This window comes from Atractosteus spatula, chromosome 7 (genome assembly GCF_055471065.1).
Source record: "Atractosteus spatula isolate fAtrSpa1 chromosome 7, fAtrSpa1.hap1, whole genome shotgun sequence".
Taxonomy (NCBI): domain Eukaryota; kingdom Metazoa; phylum Chordata; class Actinopteri; order Semionotiformes; family Lepisosteidae; genus Atractosteus; species Atractosteus spatula.
Window position 1 is genome coordinate 13,677,453 of NC_142712.1, and position 23,130 is coordinate 13,700,582.

General features: G+C 34.0%; 3 protein-coding genes and 1 pseudogene across 3 annotated transcripts; all 4 read left to right on the forward strand.

The window, feature by feature from the left end:
- The first annotated feature begins 2,062 nt into the window (after positions 1–2,062).
- On the forward strand, positions 2,063–3,001 carry LOC148830540 (olfactory receptor 52B2-like). Its single transcript, XM_088922222.1, has one exon. It carries the CDS (start codon positions 2,063–2,065, stop codon positions 2,999–3,001), a length of 939 nt encoding a protein of 312 aa, XP_088778348.1.
- A 4,197-nt stretch (positions 3,002–7,198) lies between these two features.
- On the forward strand, positions 7,199–8,125 carry LOC148830541 (olfactory receptor 52B2-like). Its single transcript, XM_088922175.1, has one exon. It carries the CDS (start codon positions 7,199–7,201, stop codon positions 8,123–8,125), a length of 927 nt encoding a protein of 308 aa, XP_088778301.1.
- Positions 8,126–10,752: 2,627 nt separating this feature from the next.
- Positions 10,753–11,354, forward strand: LOC148830542 (olfactory receptor 52N2-like; annotated as a pseudogene).
- Positions 11,355–14,574: 3,220 nt separating this feature from the next.
- Positions 14,575–15,510, forward strand: LOC148830543 (olfactory receptor 52K2-like). Its single transcript, XM_088922219.1, has one exon. The coding sequence runs from the start codon at positions 14,575–14,577 to the stop codon at positions 15,508–15,510; it is 936 nt and encodes a 311-aa protein (XP_088778345.1).
- Positions 15,511–23,130: the final 7,620 nt, after the last annotated feature.

The following is a 23,130-nucleotide window of genomic DNA, read 5'->3' on the forward strand; positions in this document are numbered from 1 at the left end:
AAACACGTTGCCCGACGTTAGTTGCATTGCTTGAAAAATAATTTTATTTCGAGAGACTGGATAAGTAATTCAAGTGTTTTTTTAACTTCCTGAAAAACAAGTAATAATTTAACAATATGTGCAAACGTTTTATGATATGTCGCTGTTGTGAATGTCTGTGTCTTATTTGCCTGTCCTGGCTGTGCTCTCTCGCTCGCCCTCCCCCCCTCTCTCAATTCAATTCAATTCAATTCAAGGTGCTTTATTAGCATGACAGATGGGTACAATCAGTGTTGGGTATTTACTTTGTAATCTGTGGTCCTTTTAATTGTTTTTACATCTACTGTATTGCTTTGAGATGCCACTTTTAAAGGTGATATATAAAATCAAGGCTTTAACTTGCTTTAACTCCGCAAGTCTGAGTTCTTGTGTCCGTCCTATCCGAACCCGAAAGTATTACAATATGTATCTTTATAGCAGGTGGTGTACAGCTTTTTAGTATAGATTACACTTTTCTAAAATGTATTTAAAAAATAAAAACGATTACAATCTAATCTTTCCACGTTTGATCCCAAGATCCCAAGAAAAATAAATCTAAACGGGGAGAAAGCTATGCTGAAAGTTTATTAAGATACTTAGAAGACAAAGATATCAATTTATGTTGCATTTGTCTGATTGTGAATCAAAAAACACATATATTTAAACACGCGTTTGCGATTTAAATCAAAATGCGATTTAAATCAATATAAATGTTTATATTGTAACGCATAGGTGACTATTCATTGTTATTAAAATGACTTAAATTCAATCATGTTGTGATATTTAGAAATATAAATTTGTTTGGTGCGAGTGAAGTTTTATTTAATGCCTGACCCAGGGAAACGTTTTATTTTTTCAAAGAAATGTTTGTTAAAAAAAAGTCATGGCTCCGGCTGGATTCAAACACCCAACGTGTGATGTGGGAGTCAGGAACCTAACCCACAGTGCCACATAAAGAGTGTTGAAAAAGCCCTGGAGAAACAGTATCAGCAGAGATTGTACAGCGTGTACTATTCTTGTGTTGCGGTACATGAATATAATTATATCGTTATTAATTTCTTTAGATACGCGATTCCATATTATATTCCCTTTTAATCAAATTCTAAAAGTATGCTTGTTGACTCCGGTATCACGTTAGTTAAAGACTTCGATGCTTAAAATGTTTAGGGAGAAATGGAATACTGGTGTGTATTTTTTCTTTAAAGTACCGAGACCAGCCATATACCGTATGTTTATGTTCCAAAATTAATATCGTTTATGGCCTTCACACGCGTTACAGTATGCTCCTGTTCTTTTTATGCTCAGCTACTAAGTGGTAAAATTCCATATAAATATTCAATACTAAAACGGGCACAGTAAAGACATTTAAATCTTTCTACGACCGACCAACGCACCACGAGTGTCCCTGTTGGTCAACCAATCACGTACCGCGGTATTTTGCCTCATCGCGCGTCAAGATGCGTGAGGCCGTAGCCAATTACCTCCGGTACGTGTCTGTGCCGCGCACTTTGAATGGCTGCATCTGTACCTTCAATACAGGTACAGTATGGGCTTACATTCCTATAGACTTGTTATACAGTAAGTTTTCTTTTTAGCTGTCTGCTTCTTTAACTTGAAGCAAAAAAAATGGATGCTGCCAAGTTTATGGCAACAAAGAAATCAATGTTGTTGAGCAAACAACACTTTATTAGAGGCCAGACAAGTCAAGATTTACAACTTCTCTTATACATTAAAGGTATAGGAGAATATTTTAGAATGTATTCACATATTACAAAAACAAAGATGTTGTGGAAAATAGGCTGATCATATCCTTAGACATTAAGTAGCACTGACAAGAATATTTTATTGCTTATGATACTTCCATTCTTGTTTTCCTTACTTTTGTATTTTCTTACTCAAAATATGACATAAAATCAATAGAAAATTATTTGAGTGCTTACATATACACTATTTATGAAAAATAAATGTATGCTTCAAAATTAAATTCAGACTTCTTGCTTTCCTTCCCAGCTTCTACAAAAAATATTGCTGCAACTATATTCACATGGATAACATCTCCTTCAACAGCTCATCTATGCTGTCCCTGGAAAAATTCAATATTCCTCCCAATGTTGTCTATCTAGCATTTTTTCTGGGAATGTTAAGTTATTGCATTATTGTTTTGAGTAATTCAGTCATCCTTCTCACAATTGCAAGGGATAAAAATCTGTATCAACCCATGTACATTCTGTTTTTCAATATGCCTGTCAATGATCTAATTGGGGCCACTGCCTTCCTTCCTCAATTAATGAAAGAAATTTTGCTTGATTCCAGGTCAATAAGTTACCCGGCCTGTGTCACCCAGGCTTTCTTTGTACACCTTTATGCTGTAGGCTCTGTGTTGATACTGACAGCAATGGCATATGATAGGTATGTTGCAATATGCTGTCCTTTAATGTACAATACTATTATGACTAATTCTTACTTAATGAAAATCATCATACTGCTATGGTCTGTGGATTTTATTCTGATAACCATTCTTTTGTCCTTGGTTGTGCAGTTGCCTCGATGTCGATCACTAATATCTAATATTTACTGTGATAATCCTTCTCTTGTGGCACTTGTCTGCTCTGACACCAGCATAAATAACATCTATGGGCTGTTTTTGACAGCTGTGGTGCAAGCTCTGGCTTTAGGCTCAGTTCTCTACACATACATGCAGATACTTTACACATGTCTGAGGAACAAGCACTCGGACGCGAGGAGCAAAGCTATTCAAACTTGCACGCCACATTTAGTTTCATTTGTCATTTTAGAAATTACATCTTTTTACAAAATACTTTCCTATCGTTTTGAGAAGACACCCTCATATATATCAAAGGTTGTTGGGGTCTTAGTTTTAACGTTTCCCCCAACACTGAACCCAATTATATATGGCCTGAAAATAAAAGAGATCAGGACAAGAATACCATTGATTTTCAGAAGAAAGGTGGCACACATCTAAAAACTATTTGCTGGACTGAGAAAAAATCTTAACAACTTTGGAGACTGATAAACATGTCACTTTTATCTTTCATTTGATATACGTATGAATGCATTTTGAAACACTGTTCATATTCTGCATGGTTGCATTCATTTGCAGACTGTTCTTACAGAAGAAAAGAACCGCATACTTAGATTTAGCTAATTATACGTACAGTATATTGTGACAGCACAGTCAAACGTTTTCTGAAATGCAAAGCCTGTTTAATTAGCATCCTTTTCTTTCGTGCTTGCCAATGCATTTGAGCCCATGTCTGCCATACATATACATAGGAACAAGTAATTGGTTTGTTCCATGCTGAAACGAGAAGAAAAAAACAACTTTTTGGCCATGGAGCCTTCTTTAGGTGACCTGAAGAAGTCTCCACGGCCGAAACGTTGTGTTTTCTTTTCAGCATGGAATAAACCTATTACTTGTTCCTTTGCAGCCTTTGCATGCTGACGTAGCTACCCACCTGAAATGCATATACAGTATGTACAGTATATGTATACATATATTTGTCAGTGGTGTCTTTGTTCAAGATAGCTCTACGTTGCTAATATTGGTCTTAAATTTTGAGTTTTTGTAGCCCATTGGTGATAATTCATTGCATAAAGGGATTACAATTGAAGTCATTGAAGTTTAATATAAGAATACATTTTTAGAAAATGGAAAGCTGTTTTTTCTTCTATTATTATTTTCAGATTTAAAGGTAGGCGGCCCAGCTGTTTACCTGTGAATAGATACAGTTTAAAATTTTAAATGAAGTACACTAAAAAACAAACAAAAATATTAGAAATCAATTGAAGAACAAGGCAACACTTAACTGTTTTTGAAATAAAGAAGGATTATTTACAGTAATTGCTCCTCTATTTGAAATAGATCATCAAAACTTATTTATGGGAACTGCACCTTCCAGGAAGAGTTAACAGTGTTTAAAAATATTGACAAAAGAAAAATCTATTTAATATGTTTACATCCATGCTGGATTGTATCTTTGTCCTATTTAATATTCTTAAAAATTAAAGATAAAACATATTTGTGGGTTATAAAATGATATGGAAGATTTCAATTTTTTGTTCTTTTTTAATTATTGTGTCATCGTTTTATTGCAATTTATTAACTTACAATAAAATGATGTTTTTATGCACTGCAGTCTTTAATTTTGCAAGTTATTTAAATGTCAGGCTGAATAAAAATATTTTTCACTTCCTTTATTCTTAAGGTGTTTTTCAAAATTCAAAGAAGTCTAAGAAGCCCAGGCAATCCTACATTTTTAAAATGTTACACAGCATGTATATAGAGGCTCATCCCATGAAAAGCCACTGGGTAAAAGATTAACATCACTTCAATCCTAACATTTTAAGATTTATTTGAAAATATACTGTACTTGCACTAGAATCACAATGGACACTAACACCTGTAATACACTGTGGAGTTAGTTCGTAACGTGTCAAAAAGCTTAATGAGTTGATGTCTGGGTATCTCAAGAGGAGAATATCTGCTATTACTCACACTCCTCTTGCAGAGCAACAGTAGCTGTTGTGAGGTGAGATGAAAAGAAACCATTAGTGATTCTCAATTTAGAGATGAAAACATTCCAAATGCAAATAATTGTTTACAAAGGTCTAATCACTTTCATACAGGCTTTTTTCTGGGTGCTGTGTTTTCCTCCCAGCTTCCAAAAACATTTTGGACAGGTTAATTAGTGTCTTTAATGTGTCCCCGTGTGCTTGAATGTGTATGTACAGTATGTGACCCGTGGAGTACTGATTTACTGTACAGGGTGTTGTCCTAGTGTACCCTGTATGTTTGTGGGGTGGGTTTAGGTTTGCCAGAACCCTTACCAGGAGAAAGAACAGTACTTAATTGTATCTGACCTGGAGTGAGCACCTTTCAACCAATGCTACTGTATATGGGGGTAAATTAAATTTTAAACAAGAACAAATGGCAAATATAACCACTGTGGTAGTTCCAGTGCTAAATGCAAATGCTGTCTGTATGGTATAAGAGAAAAAGAAACCAGGGATCTCACAAAATACCTCAAAAGTTAAGCAAGGTGTTTGTGTATTTAGCAAAAAATTGAGGGATTTTGTAGTTATTGAGTTTCATGTTCTCACTTAAGAATATACACTTAAGACTATATATACTGTTATACATAAAATATACTCATTACACTTTCAGAGTGCACTTTCCACTTTTTGACACAATAGGTTATGGAAGTGAGAAAAAGGCTACCAAAGTGCATAATCTGAAGCTGGTACTCTGTTGATGTCACAAATGGCTGGATGGAATCGTCAGATCGATTAGATATTAAAACTAAATGAGGTATATGGGCAGAATGGGCTCATCACATTTGTTAATATTCTCATGGTTTTAAAATGACCGATAAAACAGGGCATTAGGAAATCTGTAATATATTGACAAGCAGGAAGATGAAAAACAGAAATAAAAGACTGTGTGCTGCAGAATTGTATCTCCATTGGTGATACTGGTGATAGTATTGGTTCAGTACGTCTGTTTCTGTGTCAAGCTTAGCTTTGGATTCAAGGCTTGACAATCATCACGTGATACAATATGAAGAGTGGATTAAAAATGTTTGATCCATGCCTACTGTACAAGAGAACAATGCCTTGCTTTCTGAAAGTTTGCTGGATTCAGTAAACTAACCTTTTAGTCTACATCTTACATTACCAACATTTTAATATAATATCTAAATTAATAAACATTTTAATAGATATTTGAAATACACTTTGTACATTTGGAGTTAAAATTAAAGTCTGAAGGCACAAAGAGGATTTCATACACGTTTCCTATGTAGAAAAAGTTAAAATGTAGCAAAAATATAAGTATGAAATAAAACAGGAAAACGAAGTGTATTCCTGTAATCATTTCTTCCTGTACAGTAAATACAGAATTTGAAATAAATATTTTAGCATAAATCACCAAATGCTAAACAGCAGACACTTCACTGATCTTCTCAAGATAAATACATTCTGTTTAACCTCATATAAAGAAATAATTGTCTGAGAATTATTTGTAATCATTGCTTAGCATCCTTTGGTAGTTAATTATAAACATCTATATACTGTATCATTCTCATACTGTACATCTTTTTTTAATTCCCTAAAGATGTGACGTATGGTCTTTATGAGAAATTAAATACATCTGCTGAGATTCAACAGATCTTTAGCCTCTTAATGTTCAAATGAAGCTTCATCTGGCAATGCATTTAATGAAACCATAAATGGTGAAGTAAGTAATATGCAAACAATCCAAATACATTAACACTTTGTTTATGGGTAATTCAAGTACTGTTAGATTAAATTGTGATTACTAAAATACAAAAGAACAAAAAAAGCAATTTTTACAGTTTAATTTAAAAAAAGTACTCAATTTTCATAGACATCCACAAGGAATATCATACTGTTTATGTTAAACTGTTTATTAAAATAACTTGTTACCTGCAGCAATAAATGTATTCTTTCTCTGTAGTCACACAGTTATAAACAAACTTGCTTAACAAAAGCAGTTGAAAACAGGCTGTTTTCTAAGTTAATGCTTTTAAACATGTCATCAGAGAACATGCATGTGTTGGAATTAACAGTTCCTGATTTTGAATTCCAGTAGCTCTTGTTGTTACCAAGGCCTGCAGTAAAGCTGGGAAAAAATACCTTCAATACAGGTATGTGCTTGCATTCCTATAGACTTGGTATACAGTTTCTTTTTAGCTGTCTGCTTCTTTAACTTGAAGCAAAAATACAGGATCCTACCAAGTTTATGACAACAAAAAAATCAATGTTGTTGAGCAAACAACACTGTACTAGAGGCCAGAGAATTTAAGATTTACAACTGCTCTTACGCATTAAAGGTATATGAGAATATTTTAGAATGCATTCACATATTACAAATACAAAGATGTTGTGGAAAATAGGCTGATCATATCCTTAGACATTAAGTAGCCCTGACAAGAATATTTTATTAATTATGATACTTCTTTCCTTGTTTTCCTTATTTTTGTATTTTCGTACTCAGAATATGACATAAAATCAATAGAAAATTATTAAATGCTTACAAATACAGTATTTATGAAAAATAAATGTATGCTTCTAAATTAAATTCAGACTTCTTGCCTTCCTTCCCAGCTTCTACAAAAAATATTCCTGCAACTATATTCACATGGATAACAGCTCATCTATGTTGTCCCTGGAAAAATTAAATATACCTCCCAATGTTGTCTATCCAGCATTTTGTCTGGGAATGCTAAGTTACTGCATCATTGTTTTGAGTAATTCAGTCATCCTTCTCACAATTGCAAGGGATAAAAATCTGTATCAACCCATGTACATTCTGTTTTTCAATATGCCTGTCAATGATCTAATTGGGGCCACTGCCTTCCTTCCTCAATTAATGAAAGAAATTTTGCTTGATTCCAGGTCAATAAGTTACCCAGCCTGTGTCACCCAGGCTTTCTTTATACACCTTTGGGCTGTAGGCTCTGTGTTGATACTGACAGCAATGGCATATGATAGGTATGTTGCAATATGCTGTCCTTTAATGTACAATTCTATCATGACAAATTCTTACTTAATGAAAATCATCATACTGCTCTGGGCATTGGATTTTATTTTGGTAACTGTTCTTTTGATATTGGTTGTGCGGTTGCCTCGATGTCGATCACTAATATCTAATATTTACTGTGATAATCCTTCTCTTGTGGGACTTGTCTGCTCTGACACCAGCATAAATAACATCTATGGGCTGTTTTTGACAGCTGTGGTGCAAGCTCTGGCTTTAGGCTCAGTTCTCTACACATACATGCAGATACTTTACACATGTCTGAGGAACAAGCACTCGGATGCGAGGAGCAAAGCTGTTCAAACTTGCACCACACATTTAGTTTCATTTGTCATTTTAGAAATTACATCTTTTTACAAAATACTTTCTTATCGTTTTGAGAAGACCCCTTCATATTTGACTAAAGTTGTTGGCGTCTTAGTCTTAATATTTCCTCTAACACTGAACCCAATAATATACGGGCTGAAAATAAAAGAGATCAGAACAAGAATACCATTGATTTTTAGACAAAAAGTTGTAACCTTCTAGATCATTGTGTTTGACGGATAAATATAAAAAATCCATAAAACGTTTTAATCACATATGAGTTCCAATGCATTCTTCAAAAATTTGTTTTGTCCTTTTTATTGAGGAGAGACCACTATCAACACTCAAACATTACATAATGTTTTGTAATGCTAAAGTGGTAACTTATGTTGTATAATAATCAAGCTTTCTCTTACCTGCAAAATCTCTTTAATTGTCTTCCATTTTGCGTTGCAAATGTATTCGATACAGTGATTTTATATATATATAATATTTATGGTATCTTGGTACAAGACAGCAATACTTAAGTTCCTATACTCAAATTTTAAATTAGTGTATTTCATTTGCTTATTTCATTTTTATTATTTTAATATATATTTTAGAAGGCACTATGGAAAATTGTGTTTTATACTGTTTTGCAGTTTTACTGGTAGGCAGCCAAGATGATAACTTGATATTCCTGTATATTGTATCTGTGTAACAGAAATATGGATATAGTGTACTTTTTTTCATTACTGAAAATGGTACAGATCCCCAGAGGAACGATGTAGCACTTCTTTGAATTTACAGGGTGAAAGGCTTATTTAATTACCATACTTTTTGAAATAGTAGATATACTTTTTTATGGGAACAGCTCCATCAAGATTTAAGAGATTAAAAACAATGACTTTCTTTTATCATTCAAAATCACTTCTAAAAAAGTTTAAAACCATTCTGGTTTATACTGTACCTTTATCCTATTTAATATGCATCTTAAAATTAAAAACTAAACATATGTAGCAGATTTATGTCATGACAGAAGATTTCACTTATTGTTTGCTTGCCCTAATTCATTTTGCTCACTTTCCAGTTTTTAAACTCAAAATAAATATTGTTATGAACTGCTGTTCTTTTATTTTGTAAACAATTAAAAAAGAGTCTGATACTAAAGGCTAAAGATTAAAGGTTAAAGATTTTTTAATTATTATTCGTGAGTTCCTTTTCAATATGCAAAGCAGTTTAACAAGACATCCTCAATGATTTAAAATGTTACTCAGTATGCATATGTACTGTATGTTGACTGGGGCTTGTACAGTCACAGAGTCATCAGGTGAAGGAGAAAGATTAGTTTAGATCAGTGCTAATTTTTTTTTAAAGATACAACATAAGCACAATATTGTAACAAATGCACTGTCCACGAGGTAGAGGAAGGACCCTGTGCGTTGTTCTGAGAGTTTCAGAAGATCTGAAAAAAGGGTGAAAGGGAGAGGAGATCGATGTCTACTTATGTCGCTGGGCTGAAGTCGGAGTCGAGGGACGAAGGTAGAATATCGAAGACCAGAGTTTCAGTCAGAGGGGATCGAAGGCTTAATATCCAAGTCGCTGGGCTGAAGTTGGAGTCGAGGGACGAAGGTAGAATATTCCAAGACCAGAGTTTCAATCCGAAAGAGAATGTCTCAATAGACAACAGTGAGGTAGGAGCTCCAAGGATAGGGGCTAATACCAAGCATTATTCTAAGTACCACTGTCACATCTGACTGTGGTAATACAAAAAGTAATCAATAAACAATCACAAGGTATTGAAACCAAATAGAATTAACTTTCTGGACTGGGCCCTGAAATAATAACATAAGCATGTATTTTGAATGTGTAGGGGGCTATTGACAAGTGCTGAAGGATGATCATCAATAAGAAAGCATCTCTGGCTCCAGTTCTGAAGCTAATTGAGTGGCCTCAAAGAGGAAACTGACAGCTGAAGTTCCTGACAATGAGTAACACAGACCACACAGAAAGATCTCCTTTGATTAGACTCAGCACAGAGAAAAGATGCAACAAACACAATAAATAAATTAAAAAAAGATTTACCCTTTAAGGGATGTGTTTATATTCTTCTTGGTTTACTAAATTAACTAAATTTAGAGCTGCTGTGAATAAAGCAAAAAGAAAAACTGCTGATTTTGCAGTTTCTCAGGAGAATTTCCAGCTGATCATTAGTATTCAGTGCCAAGAAAAAGTCTGTGTAATCCACAGATTGGTCTGTATTCCCATGCAGTATATTTTAGGCTTAAAATGTACTGTAATATCTTCAAAGAAGTCTTAATTAAAGATACAATTTTAATGTATACAGTATATGTATAGAATATATGTATAACGTGATCAAGCATGTAACACAAAGACATACAATATATTTGGACTATTAAACTAACAAAATTATCCAATAGTACATATGAGTAAGAGAGCCCTTAGATCCAGTGCATAATGGCACCTCATTAAGCAGAAATGACGTCAACTACTGTAGATCTTTTCTGTGAATATAAATAATATAAATAAATAATATACTCAATTATTTAACCACCTGGTTGTAACTACCTCATTAATTATGCTAAATAATCAAAGGTTTCACTTAACATTTCACATACTGTACATTGTGAAACATCTCAAAAAACATTGAACCAAAACCAAAACATTTTCTGATTGACGTGATATTGAAACTTGGGGAGGGAAATACTTGTAAATTTGATACATTTTTCAAAGGTTGGCTTCTATTTTGTTAGGAAACATATTTTTACAAACTAAATCGAAATAATTAATTTAATTTTTGCTATTCCTTTTCAGGATTCCTGTGGGATGTACCTTTGAATATTATACCTATGGATAACTCATCTGATGTCACCTCTCTTCTGTCACCGGAAAGCTTTAACATACCTCCTGGATGGGTCTACCCTGCATTCATTTTGGAATGTTGTGTTATGGTATTATTCCTATAATTTTACTTGATTCCAGGTCAATGACTTATCCTACCTGTATTTCCCAGGCCTTTTTTATCCATATGTATGCAGGTGGTTCTTTGCTGATACTGACAGCAATGGCATATAATAGATATTTAGCCATATGCTGTCCTTTAAGATACCGTGCAATTATGACTGATACTTGTTTATTAAAAATTATTATTTTGATTTGGATACTTAATATCACTATGATAGTTGTGCTTTTTCTTATGGTTCTGCGGTTACCACGATGTTGATCTTTGATTTCCAACACTTATTATGACAATCCTTCTCTTGTGAGACTGGTCTGTGCAGATACAGTACAAGCTCAAGTAACATTTATGGACTCTTTATAGCATTTTTATGCAGGCAGTGTCTGTAAGTGCTATTATTTACATATACTGTACCTCCAACTATTTTTCACATGTTTGAGTAACAAACAGTCTGATGCAAAGAGCAAAGCCATTCAGACTTGTGGTTATTGAGAGTTGGAGTGTTAAGCCTAATTTAAGCCTGAAAAAAATCCACTACATGTTTACAAAATCTAGCCTAGCTAAAGGCTGGCCTTAGTACAATCAGTGAAGCAGTTCCTCACTTCTCTGCCTGATCTCCTATGTGACCTGATCATAATTACTTCTATTTGGTTACATGGTGCACTTTCACCAAGGATGAAGTGGGTAACGTTTTAAATGCAAATTGTTTTGGGATTCTTTGGGATGAGAAGCACTTTTAAATCTAAATATCAATAGTGCTGCAAATATTGTAGGTATTTTGATTTTTTTATATATAAGTAAATTAAATAATTAACTTTACTGTTTAATCATTCAACATACTGTATACTGTACCAAATATTATTTCTGTATATTTTAACAGTGAATGAGAAAGTTCAAGGATTCATAAAATATCAAAGTATGGCTTTCACTGTGATAAGATTTTTCCTGTATTTTCATAAATACTTTAGAGGTATTATATTCTGTAACTTTAGAAGAGAAATAAGATGGGATAAAAATGGGTGGGAGTGCATTTTAAGGATCCTTAAGTTTTGTTTCTGGTCTGGTTAATATGCTTTTTTTTGCAATAACAATAATACAAGAAATACAACTGGAAAGAAACAAATCATTTTCAAAAATACAATATATACAGTATACTACACAGTTTAAACTCTACAGGGAAGTGGGTGTTAAGTAGGTCTGACAGAAACTGACATCTACTAGGACTGCACAGAGAAAAAACAGAACCTGTTAGTTATATTCATGCACTTTGATGCTGTCTGACAATACAAACTGTTTAAGTGTTAACCACTCATCCTTAAATCCTACAATATTACCCCTCACTGCAGCAGAAATAGTCACATTAGTAAACTGGAAGAATAAAATAAATGTATTGTGTCATTATTAGCAGGACTTATTGAGATGGCATGAATCCCTAGAGAGCCACACTGTAACTTAGAGACATGAAATCCTGTGTATCTACTGTATGAATCTGGAATCCAGCACCTACTGTATAGAATATATATAAAATATGCTGTATTTTTTCTTATTCATACGGTTCCCAAGCTCTGATCCATATACTGTATTCAAAAAGATAAACAAGTAGTAGGAATTACAAGACAAGCTTTTGAATAGAAAAAAAGTTTGTAGACAAAACAGCAGCACAACGTTTCAAAAGAGTTCAAACAAACATTTTCGGTAATCTACAGCACAACTATATAAGTAAAAGGGAAGCAGAATTAAAACAATTAAAAATGTGAGACCACACCTTTCTGAGCTTTGATTTTGTCCTTGGTCAAGTTATTTTCTACCTGTAACACATACTTTTGTGTTGCAATTAAGTGAAGAGTGGCAGTTCCTACTTCTGAAGCTATGTAGCTCTGCAGGCCTGCAGCAAACCTAAGGAAAACAGCTTCACTACATGTACATGCTTGCAATCTAGTGGTAACCGGGCATCTTAAAAATAAAAATGGGAAACGTTATATTATTCCCATATGAAGGTAGAGGAGGTGGAATCTCAGCACTGTAAGCTGTGTTGTTTAATTATACTCATTATATGTGATTTGTTTAATGTGATTCCTCTAGGGCTTCCCTTGAGTAAAATTAGAGCCGCAGAGCCATGAAGAGCCCTTCACACATTAATCAAGAGAAAAAAATCTACTTTGAGCATAGTAAACAGACAGAACAGCAACCACGAAAAGAGCCAGGAGAGTTCACTTCTGACCAGTAGCATGCTGTGCTGTATACATACACACTTATGTCATTCTTTTATTTTTTTGGATTTTGTGGGTGGTTCCTTAGGACTGCCCTTTAGTGAAATCTGATATAGCTACTGAGCAATGGAGAGCCATCCACACATTAATGAAGAGATGAACCTGGACCCAGAACTGAAATCAAAATAACTTAATTACAAAGGTCAGTAAAGTATATAGCTCTTTCTAGATTAAACTTATATTCTGCCCCCTCAGCATTTCATACCTTGGTAGAATCTTAACATTATTTTTAATAGTCTTTACTTATTTCTTTCATTTTTTTTACTGTTTTTATCAATGCAAAAGTTATGCACAGTATTGATTCATACAAGTCTTTCTGCTGCTCCAGTGAACCATGAATTCGCATTATGGTTCGAATTCGCATTTGCATTAATATTATTCCTACTATGCATGAATAGGCATATTGAAGAAGAAGCCTTAGTGCCACAAAAAATCTTCTAGGATAGAAATACTCTAGATGCATTTTAAACAAATGTATTCATTAAACTTTAACACCAAAACAAAAAAAAATACAACAAGCAAGGCATATGAAAAACTAGTGAAATACTGTAGTTGTTGTTCCCAGTTTTACATTATTTTTATGATTATGTTTAAGGTCTGGTATACAGTATAGTATATTAATGTGCCAGAAATCCAAAAACAAAAACAGTTAAGTTAAGCTGAGATCATGGGGAGCTGATCTACAGTACATTTTATAGCATTTTAACCTTGTCCCATCACCCATGTTGAGATGTTGTGAAGAATTTAGCTTCTCTGTGTTTTTCGTTTTTCCAGTTTCAGATCACATAATGGGAATACAGGTTTGGTTAATCAGGCAACGACATTTTACTTTTAGATATTTCTATAAAAGCCAATTGTGTACAATAACTTTGGTGTCATAATAAAAAAAAAGCAACCTTACAAATTTTGAAATGATATAATGGAGTCCTGTGTATTTTATCTTTTTGATATCTGATCATATTTCCTCCAAAATGTGTTAATGAATATACAGTAAGGTAGTGGCATTTCAGCAATATTTTATACTGGTTTTGTTTTTACAGTTAGGATATAGAATACTTTCTACATGAATAGCAATAATTCTAAAGTAACGTTTAAGGTTTAATAAAGCAATAATTAGATTACTTGCCACATTGAAAATAAAAAAAAATACATTACCTGATTGGCTTTTCATGATGGTTAACAATGAAATGTTCTCTTTATTTTCACACATTCTTTCTTGAATGTTAAAAAGTAGAAAAAGCACATAATAACCAAAACATTTTCTGATGGACATGATATTGAAACTTGGGGAGGGAAATACTTGTAAATTTGATACATATTTCAAAGGTTGGCTTCTATTTTGTTAGGAAACATATTTTTACAAACTAAATCAAAATAAATAACTTACTTTTTGCTATTCCTTTTCAGGATTCCTGTAGGAAGTACATTTGAATATTATACCTATGGATAACTCCTCTGATGTCACCTCTCTTCTGTCACTGGAAAGCTTTAACATACCTCCTGGATGGGTCTACCCTGCATTCATTTTGGGAATGTTGTGTTATGGTATTATTCTTTTCTGTAATCTTGTAATCCTTCTTACAATTGCTATGGAGAAACGTTTACACAAACCAATGTATCTACTAGTTTTCAATCTCCCCATTAATGATCTAATGGGAGCCACTGCCTTATTTCCCCAGTTAATGAAAGAAATTTTACTTGATTCCAGGTCAATAAGTTATCCTTCCTGTATCTCCCAGGCCTTTTTTATCCATATGTATGCAGCTGGTTCTTTGCTGATACTGACAGCAATGGCATATGATAGATATTTAGCCATATGCTGTCCTTTAAGATACCGTGCGATTATGACAAATGCTTGTTTATTAAAAATTATTATTTTGATTTGGATACTTAATATCACTATGATAGTTGTGCTTTTTCTTATGGTTCTGCGGTTACCACGATGCCGATCTTTGATTTCCAACACTTATTGTGACAATCCTTCTCTTGTGAGACTGGTCTGTGCAGATACAAGCTCAAGTAACATTTATGGACTCTTTATAACATTTTTTATGCAGGCAGTGTCTGTAAGCGCTGTTATTTACACATACCTCCAAATACTTTTCACATGTTTGAGTAACAAACAGTCTGATGCAAAGAGCAAAGCCATTCAGACTTGTGGTACTCATTTAGTAAGCTTCATTATTTTGGAAGTTACTGGTGTTCTTGCAATAGTTTCATATCGTATTGAGAGGTTTTCACCTCAGGTAAAGAAAATATTGTCAGTGTTTGTCTTAATATTTCCCCCAACACTCAATCCGATAATATACGGCCTCAGAACAAAGGAGATCAGAAGCAAAATACCGCTGATTTTCAGTCGAAAAGTGACACATTTCTAGAAACCTATCTTGAATGAAGAAGTAACTCATAGAAAAATTCTTTGAGTTACCTTGTATTTGTTTGTTGTACTGTAACCGTTACAAATGGAAATATTGTTCACTCAAGACATTATAAGATAAGATCACTTTATAAGCCATATACAATTTCTTACATTAGGAATTTGTCTTTTTCGCAGACCCAGCTTGCTCTCCATGAGACACACAGACAGGGGGAGAAGCCTGGGGTCAGAGCTCAGGGTCAGCCATTGTACAGCACCCCTGGAGCAGTTGGGGTTAAGGGCCACATGAAGATATTAAAAATCAGTTAACCTTTGTTGTGATATGAACATGAGCTTGAAACAGTAGTATGTTATTTTCCTTTGATTTTGGAGAAGAATTATTTTAGGGCGTGTGAGTGTATGCATGCCTTATTACTGCTTTATTTATAGTCACTTATGTTTTTTTTCACATACCAAGTAGAACAGAGACAAGTTGATCAATGAATAAGTACTGTATTGTCAGGTAGCCCCATTCTTCATTACATTCATGTGGAGCTCAGGTGAGGTTTTTAAATGCCTTTGATAAAGTGTTTTGTGCTTGAAACAAGAACAGAGTAGTATTCAGGTATTGTATAAGTATTTTTAATATGTCTCTACAGAAATCTTTATAACAGAATTCTGTACCAATCTACAGTCTATGAGGCATCAGAAAGAGAACACTATAAGATCCCACAATTGAGATAAGATAAGATCACTTTATTAGCCATATACAATTTCTTGCATTAGGAATTTGTCTTTTAGCATACCCAGCTTGCTCTCCATGAGACACAGACACAGGGAGAGAAGCTTGGGGTCAGAGCGCAGGGTCAGCCATTGTACAGCGCCCCTGGAGCAGTTGGGGTTAAGGGCCTTGCTCAGGGGCCCAACTGAGTAGGATTCCTCTGCCAGCTACGGTATTTGAACTGACAACCTTCCAGCCACAGTCGCAGATCCTTAGCCACAGTGCCTATTGACTATTATGATTTGCATTTGAATTACGATTTCAAACCTTTATGTAATACTGGATTGGTGTGAAGCATAACTTTTTAATCTATGCTTTTCTTAAAGCACCTTCCCGATAAAGCATTAATTTTTCTCAATTTCAAATAACCATTGGTTTGAACGAAAAAAAAAATGAGATAAAGTAATTTCCAGAGAAATGTGTAATTTTGCCTTCAGAAAGTTTGAATTAATACACAGTATGTGAACAGGAAAAAAGAATTACAGTAAGTAAAATTAATTAAAAATTGTGTATTTAAAATAATGTTCCTTAATTAACTAACTACAATGTTAGTGTTGCCTATTAAACATTAGCAGTGATGAATTGGTGCCTTAATTCATGTTTTGCTGTGAGTTTACACCAAATTTATACTGTGGACAGATAAGCAGCACGATACTTTTTAAGTAGGTAGCTGTGTCAGTACAGTATGTACGGCATCCAGGTGGGGCCATCAGTAGAAAAAAAAGTTATATCAAGGAAACGATTAACAATTCGTGTGCACATAATAATGTTGCCTAACTATTTTCTCCATTTTCTTTGTGTCATGGTACCTGTAGTTGCATGCACATAGAAAGTTTCTTAAACGCCAGCATTATACCCGGCTCCTAACAACAACTTTATAAAATGCTAATTAACATGTTACCGTGTCTTAAATTAGTACAATAAAGCCTTACTGTCTGACACTGCTGTAGATTAGGATAATAGATAAAGATGAACTGATTAAGTTTTATTTTGGTTTGGGGATGAGTTATAAGGGCATTGTAGCTACTGTACTCTTGAACTACTAGTTAGGACTGTATCTCTCTTTCACTGCTAGTGCCACATCTATCCTTGAGAAGAAAAGAGTAAGAAAACGTTATTTCGTGTGCACTAATAAAATAAAACGAGGGAACGATTTAGTTATTTCGTGCACGGTAATTATAAATCATTCCCTTGATATAATTATTTCATGTGCACGAATTGTAAATTGTTCCCTCGATATAACTTTTTTTTTCCTACTGATAGCCTCTCCCAGGATCCGTAATTCATAAGTATTTGTAGGCTGCAAAGGAACAAGTAAAGGTTAATTTCATGCTGAAAAGAGAAGAAAAAAAAAACGCAATGTTGAAGGCTCCACAGCCAAAACTTTGTGTTTCTTTTCTTCTCTTTTCAGCATGATACTTTTTATACTGAACCATCTTAAATACAGTACTGTAAGTAAAAGGGAAGCAGAAACAAAACAGCAACACAAGGTAGATGCTACACATAGGTGGTGGAGGGGAGTCCCCATTACCTGTAAAGCGCTTTGAGTGGAGTGTCCAGAAAAGCGCTATATAAGTGAAAGCAATTATTATTACAATATTTCAAAAGAGTTCAAGCAAACAATTTTGATAATATATAACAATATAATAAAAGGGGAGCAGAATTAAAACATGTAAATTGTTAAAACAATTAAAATTGTGAGACCACACCTTTCTTAGCTTTGATTCTTTTCTTGGTCAAGTTATTTTCTACCTGTAACACATACTTTTGTGTTGCAATTAACAATGAAGAGTGGCAATTCCTACTTCTGAAGCTAAAGGAGACAGAAACAGACAGGACTCGAAGCTTGTGCCAGGAGAGAGTCCCTACTTCGTGATCATCCAGAAAAAAATCTGATTGGAGCTAAGTATTTGAATATTGCTAAAAGAGCTTGCTGTAGCTTTAGGGACCTTCAAGCCCCTGAATCAAGAATACCTCAGTTTAAGCTGCATTTCAGAATATGGAGATAGGCTCCCATTTATCGTTGTGGTGTCCAGGTTAGAGAAAGAGAGATTTTACTGTAGGTTGTATTCTGTTTAGTTTAGAAGGCAGCTTTTTTGGCCTCTGTAAGGTTTATTTAAGAGTCAAGTACTTGGTAGCAGCCTGGGACTTTCTGGGTGGTTTAGACATAGGCCTCTGAAATGCTTTGTCTGTACATACTGTATACAAAGAGAAATTTGTGCTTTGTGTGTTCAGTTGTGTTTGTTTATCACTGTTCTTGTTAATAAATATCTGTTTAAGCAAATTTGACAGAATTATTACTCTTTTCACCAAAGCTGTGCCACAGAACAAAAAATTCACATTTGTCTAAATATAGCCTTACAAGTTGCGAGTTATGAATATTTTTTTAATCCGCTCTGTCAGTTGCTGATTTTCTCTATTTTTGTAAGCCCCCATTTATAACAATATGAAAAAAGTGTGTGAATTACATTACAATGCTGTGGAAAGAAAGATTTAGGTTTTCTGTAATGTGTAAAACATATCTGATATTTCTCTTTTTGGGACATTTGGTTAGAATATTAGTCTATTCCTGTGTCTTTTTATTTTAGTACCACAACCAAATAAATCAGCATTTAATAAAAAAAGGTTTATTCTTGAAAAAACTATTTGATTCTGTATTTTGGGCACCACAGTTTTAAATTATCACAACATTATATGTACATTGTTGATTTATCTATTTTAAATCAATAGATTTAGACTTCATCAATACTCATTCACAATACAATAAGAATTCAATTAATTCATTGTAATAGATGTATTTGATAATTATATTTAATTCTGACATGTTGCCTTCTTTTCCAGCTTGTGTAAAAAATAGTCCTGAAAGTAAATAACCATGGCAAACATCTTCTCTAATTAGGAGGATTACATTAGGAGTATTAAATATTTCTCCTAATTTTTTCTAACCAGTATTTGTTCTGAGAATGGTCTATTAATGTATCGTTTCTGTAGTTCAGTTATTCTTCTCACAATTGGTCTACAGTACCAAACCATGCATCTGCTGATTTCCAATCGACCCATCAACGATCTAATTGCGGCCACTGCCTTATTTCCTTAGTTAATGAAAGAAATTGTACTTGATTCCAGATCAATACGTTACCCAGACTGTATCACTCAGGTTTCTTTTGTCTATATTTATACAGTGGGTTCTTCTCTGATATTGACAGTAAGCATGTGATAGATACTCTACAGTATGTTGCAATATGCTGCTCAATAAGGTCTAATTCAATCATGACAGATACCCATTTTATGAAAATCATCATACTGCTCTAGACTGTTGATTTTATCCTGATAACTGTTCTTTTGTCCTTGGTTGTGCAGTTGCCTTCATTGTTGATCACTAATTTCTAATATTCTAATGATATTGTAAATAAGACACCAGCATAAAATAGACATCTCTTGGCTGTTTTTGACAGCTGTGCTGCACTCTCTGGCTTTAGGCTCAGTTCTCTACACATATTGTACATGCAGATACTTTTCACATGTCTGAAGAACAAGCAGTCTGATGTGAGGAGCAAAGTCATTCAGACTTGTGCTGTATCATTCATTAGTTTTACAAATTACATCTTGTTTTTGTTGGTGGTAAATTTGTTTTTGTCATTTCATCAAAGGATGACAGTTTTAAAATACTCTCCTATCGTTTTGAGAAGACTCTCTCATATGTATCAAAAGTAATCGAGGTCTTGATTTTTACATTTCTCCCAGCACTGAACCCAATAATGCACGGCCTCAAAAATAAAAGAGATCACGACAAGAATACTTTTGACTTTTAGATCAGAGGTGACACTCTTTTAAACATTGTTTTTGATGGCAAACTAAACTTAAAAACCAACAGTGATTTACAACATTGCTTTAACCAATCATAAGATGTAGATTCAAATGCACTTTCAAGCTCTTTTCAAATAATATAATTGTATATATTCCTCCTTTCTTCAAGTGATACCTTGCTGGTAGGTTTAAATGCAACCAAATAATCTGTCCTCCGACACTGGGTACTGAGAGTTTGATCATATTAGATTGCACATGGTTGCATTCATTTGGAAATATTGTTTTTACAGAAGGACGTACAGCTTTGTTATATTTTGCTGATGTAGACACTGAAACCCTATTGTAAGGCTTTAATAAAAATGCAAAATGTTGTTACAGTATATTCTTCTCTTGTGCTGGCAAATGCATTTGAACCTATGTGAATATATGATTTTTACATATACTGTACAGTATAATAGCTATAGTGTCTTTATACAATATAGCGCAATGTGTCTGTTATGGATTTAAAAAAAGGAGTTACATTACTAAGCCACATTGGTGATAATGCATCCCACAGAGATTAAAATTAATATTTGAGTTTATTAAAATTGAGTTTTGGTAATTGTGGAATTTTACTTGTAGGATAGTGAGTGAAGTGAGTGAAGTGAGTATGTTTGTACTGTACAGTATGTGCCCATCTCTTCCCTGTGCTTGGTTGAACTGAGTGTGTGATCATCCTGGTCCCCAGATAGTTAACAGAGATCTCTTCCCTGTGCTTGGTTGAACTGAGTGTGTGATCATCCTGCTCCCCAGATCCCTACATGACAGGGCAGTTTAAACTAGTTGAACAGGCTGGGAGCCTTTTGTGAGACTGGTACAAGGCAGCTTGAAAGGGAGATACAGTTTACTTATTTTTCCATATAATCCATAATATTGATGCAATAATGCATTGATTTAGAAATGTAAAACAATTCATTATTTTTTGTTCATTATGCATTTATAAATGTGCTGCATTATAACTGTAATTATTTCATATACATCTAAAAGTTAGAGAAGAAATGTGTATTAATTGTGTTTATCCAGATATGTGTTATTTTGTTCACAAACCACTTTATTAACTCTATTAAAAAATATTGTCTTATCTTTTATGCATGTTTTCTTTTTCTGTTTCACAAGTTGCCTTTCTGCATAGAAAGAATACAAGTCCATTTACATTGTTTTAAACTTTAGAGCCAGATGAGTGATATTTTGAATTTGCCTCTTCCTTAAAGTTTAAAAATGATGCACAATATTCACACATCTGTGGCTAACTTTAAATTGTCGTATTGAAACTACAGCTTTAATCCTACAACAGCCTAGGAGTTCAGAAAAGATTTCTAATACTGTATATCCTTTGCTTGTGGCATTATTCAATCTGCTTGGTATTTTATTGTGGCTACATTAGATATTCTAACCTTTTATGATTATTATATGAGGGCTTAAGATCTGTCCCATCAGGCACAAATAGGAAAACTCTGGCCACTAGAAATCTGCCTTGATATGCTGCCTGTACTACACAGAATTAGCAGATCAGGTGTTTGTGAAGGACCAGGACCTGGAAATTAAACTAAAAAAGAAATACCTTCTGCACAATTCCTGCAAACATTCTGTAAGCAAGTCAGGAGCAAAAATTCTATGGATTCCCCCAAATAACTGCTACAGAAATTATCCTGGAAAGACTGAAGTAAACCATTCTTTTTAAATATCCATTATCTGCATATGAAACTTTGTGTTTATAACTATATGTGTTTAAAATATTAAAAATTATATTAGAAACTGTTGATTCACAAAAACAAAGGACTCATAAAGAAAACTATATACTGAATAGCATATTTGCAGGAGTTATGTTTGCATTGGTCATGACACGGTGTCACAGTGGCTAGAATTGCTGTCTTGCAGCAACGGAGCCCTGGGTTCAATTCTGGACCTGGGTATTATCTGTGTGGAGTTTGAATGTTCTCACAGTGCTCAGTGGGTTTCCTCTGGGTCGTCTTATTGTCATTCAAAACAAAACATACTTGTAGGTTAAATGGCTTCAGGGAATGCTGGCCATAATCGTGAGTGTATGTGTGTCTGTGTCTGTGTGTCTCATGTGAAAAAAAGCAGTTAGGATGGATGAATGGATTATTGGGGAAAATGCACATCTTAGAGTGTTGTATTGGTCCTAAAAAATGTCATCATGGGTCTTGCAAAATATTTTATATAAAGCATTTTGGATTCCTATGTGGATTAATTTAAATAAACTGTGAAGGATACTAACAGATATATTTTTCAGATTATTTTATTCCTTAAGATCATTGTTAAAGGCAAATGTAATATTTCACAATAAACCAAAGATATCTTCTCACATGATTTGAAGCGAATTGCTAGTTTTACACAGAATTCCCCTTAAACATTAATTCCAGTTCTACTATCACACCTTGCTGTGGTAAAGCAAAGAAATGATGAAACAAGAACATAGGCATGGTATTTGTCTGAAGGCATATTATTAATATGGAAGCACCCCTGTCTGTTATTTATGGAGCTCATTTGATCGACCACAGATATTAAATTGACATCTGATCGAGCCTCAGAACAAAGGAGATCAGAAGCAAAATATCACGGTTTTCAATCGAAAAGTGACACCATTCTAGAATTATTAGACTGAGCAGCAACACATACAAAAGTTATCACACCACTTTAAAAAAATAATGACAAATTAGCATAGACAGTACAGAGGTGTTTCGCTGCCAAACTGTTGAAGTTTCATTGACTTTCTTTTAAGTCACTTTTGCCACTGGCTTTCAGTTTTCAAATAAATTGTTACTTTGCACAAGACATTGAACCATAAACAGATTCAGAACCAGTAATTCCTTTGTAGCTGTTATTACAATAATATGTTGTGGATTGGAGGATGGAAATAGGATGTGCATGAATGCTAACTGTGATTCATCATAGTTATTGACAGTTTTAGTATGTTTCAATGAAAGACTTGACAAGTTAATGAGTGATTACAGTGCACAGTCACTTCTGGTCCTCCCAAATGGGGTTTGCCTG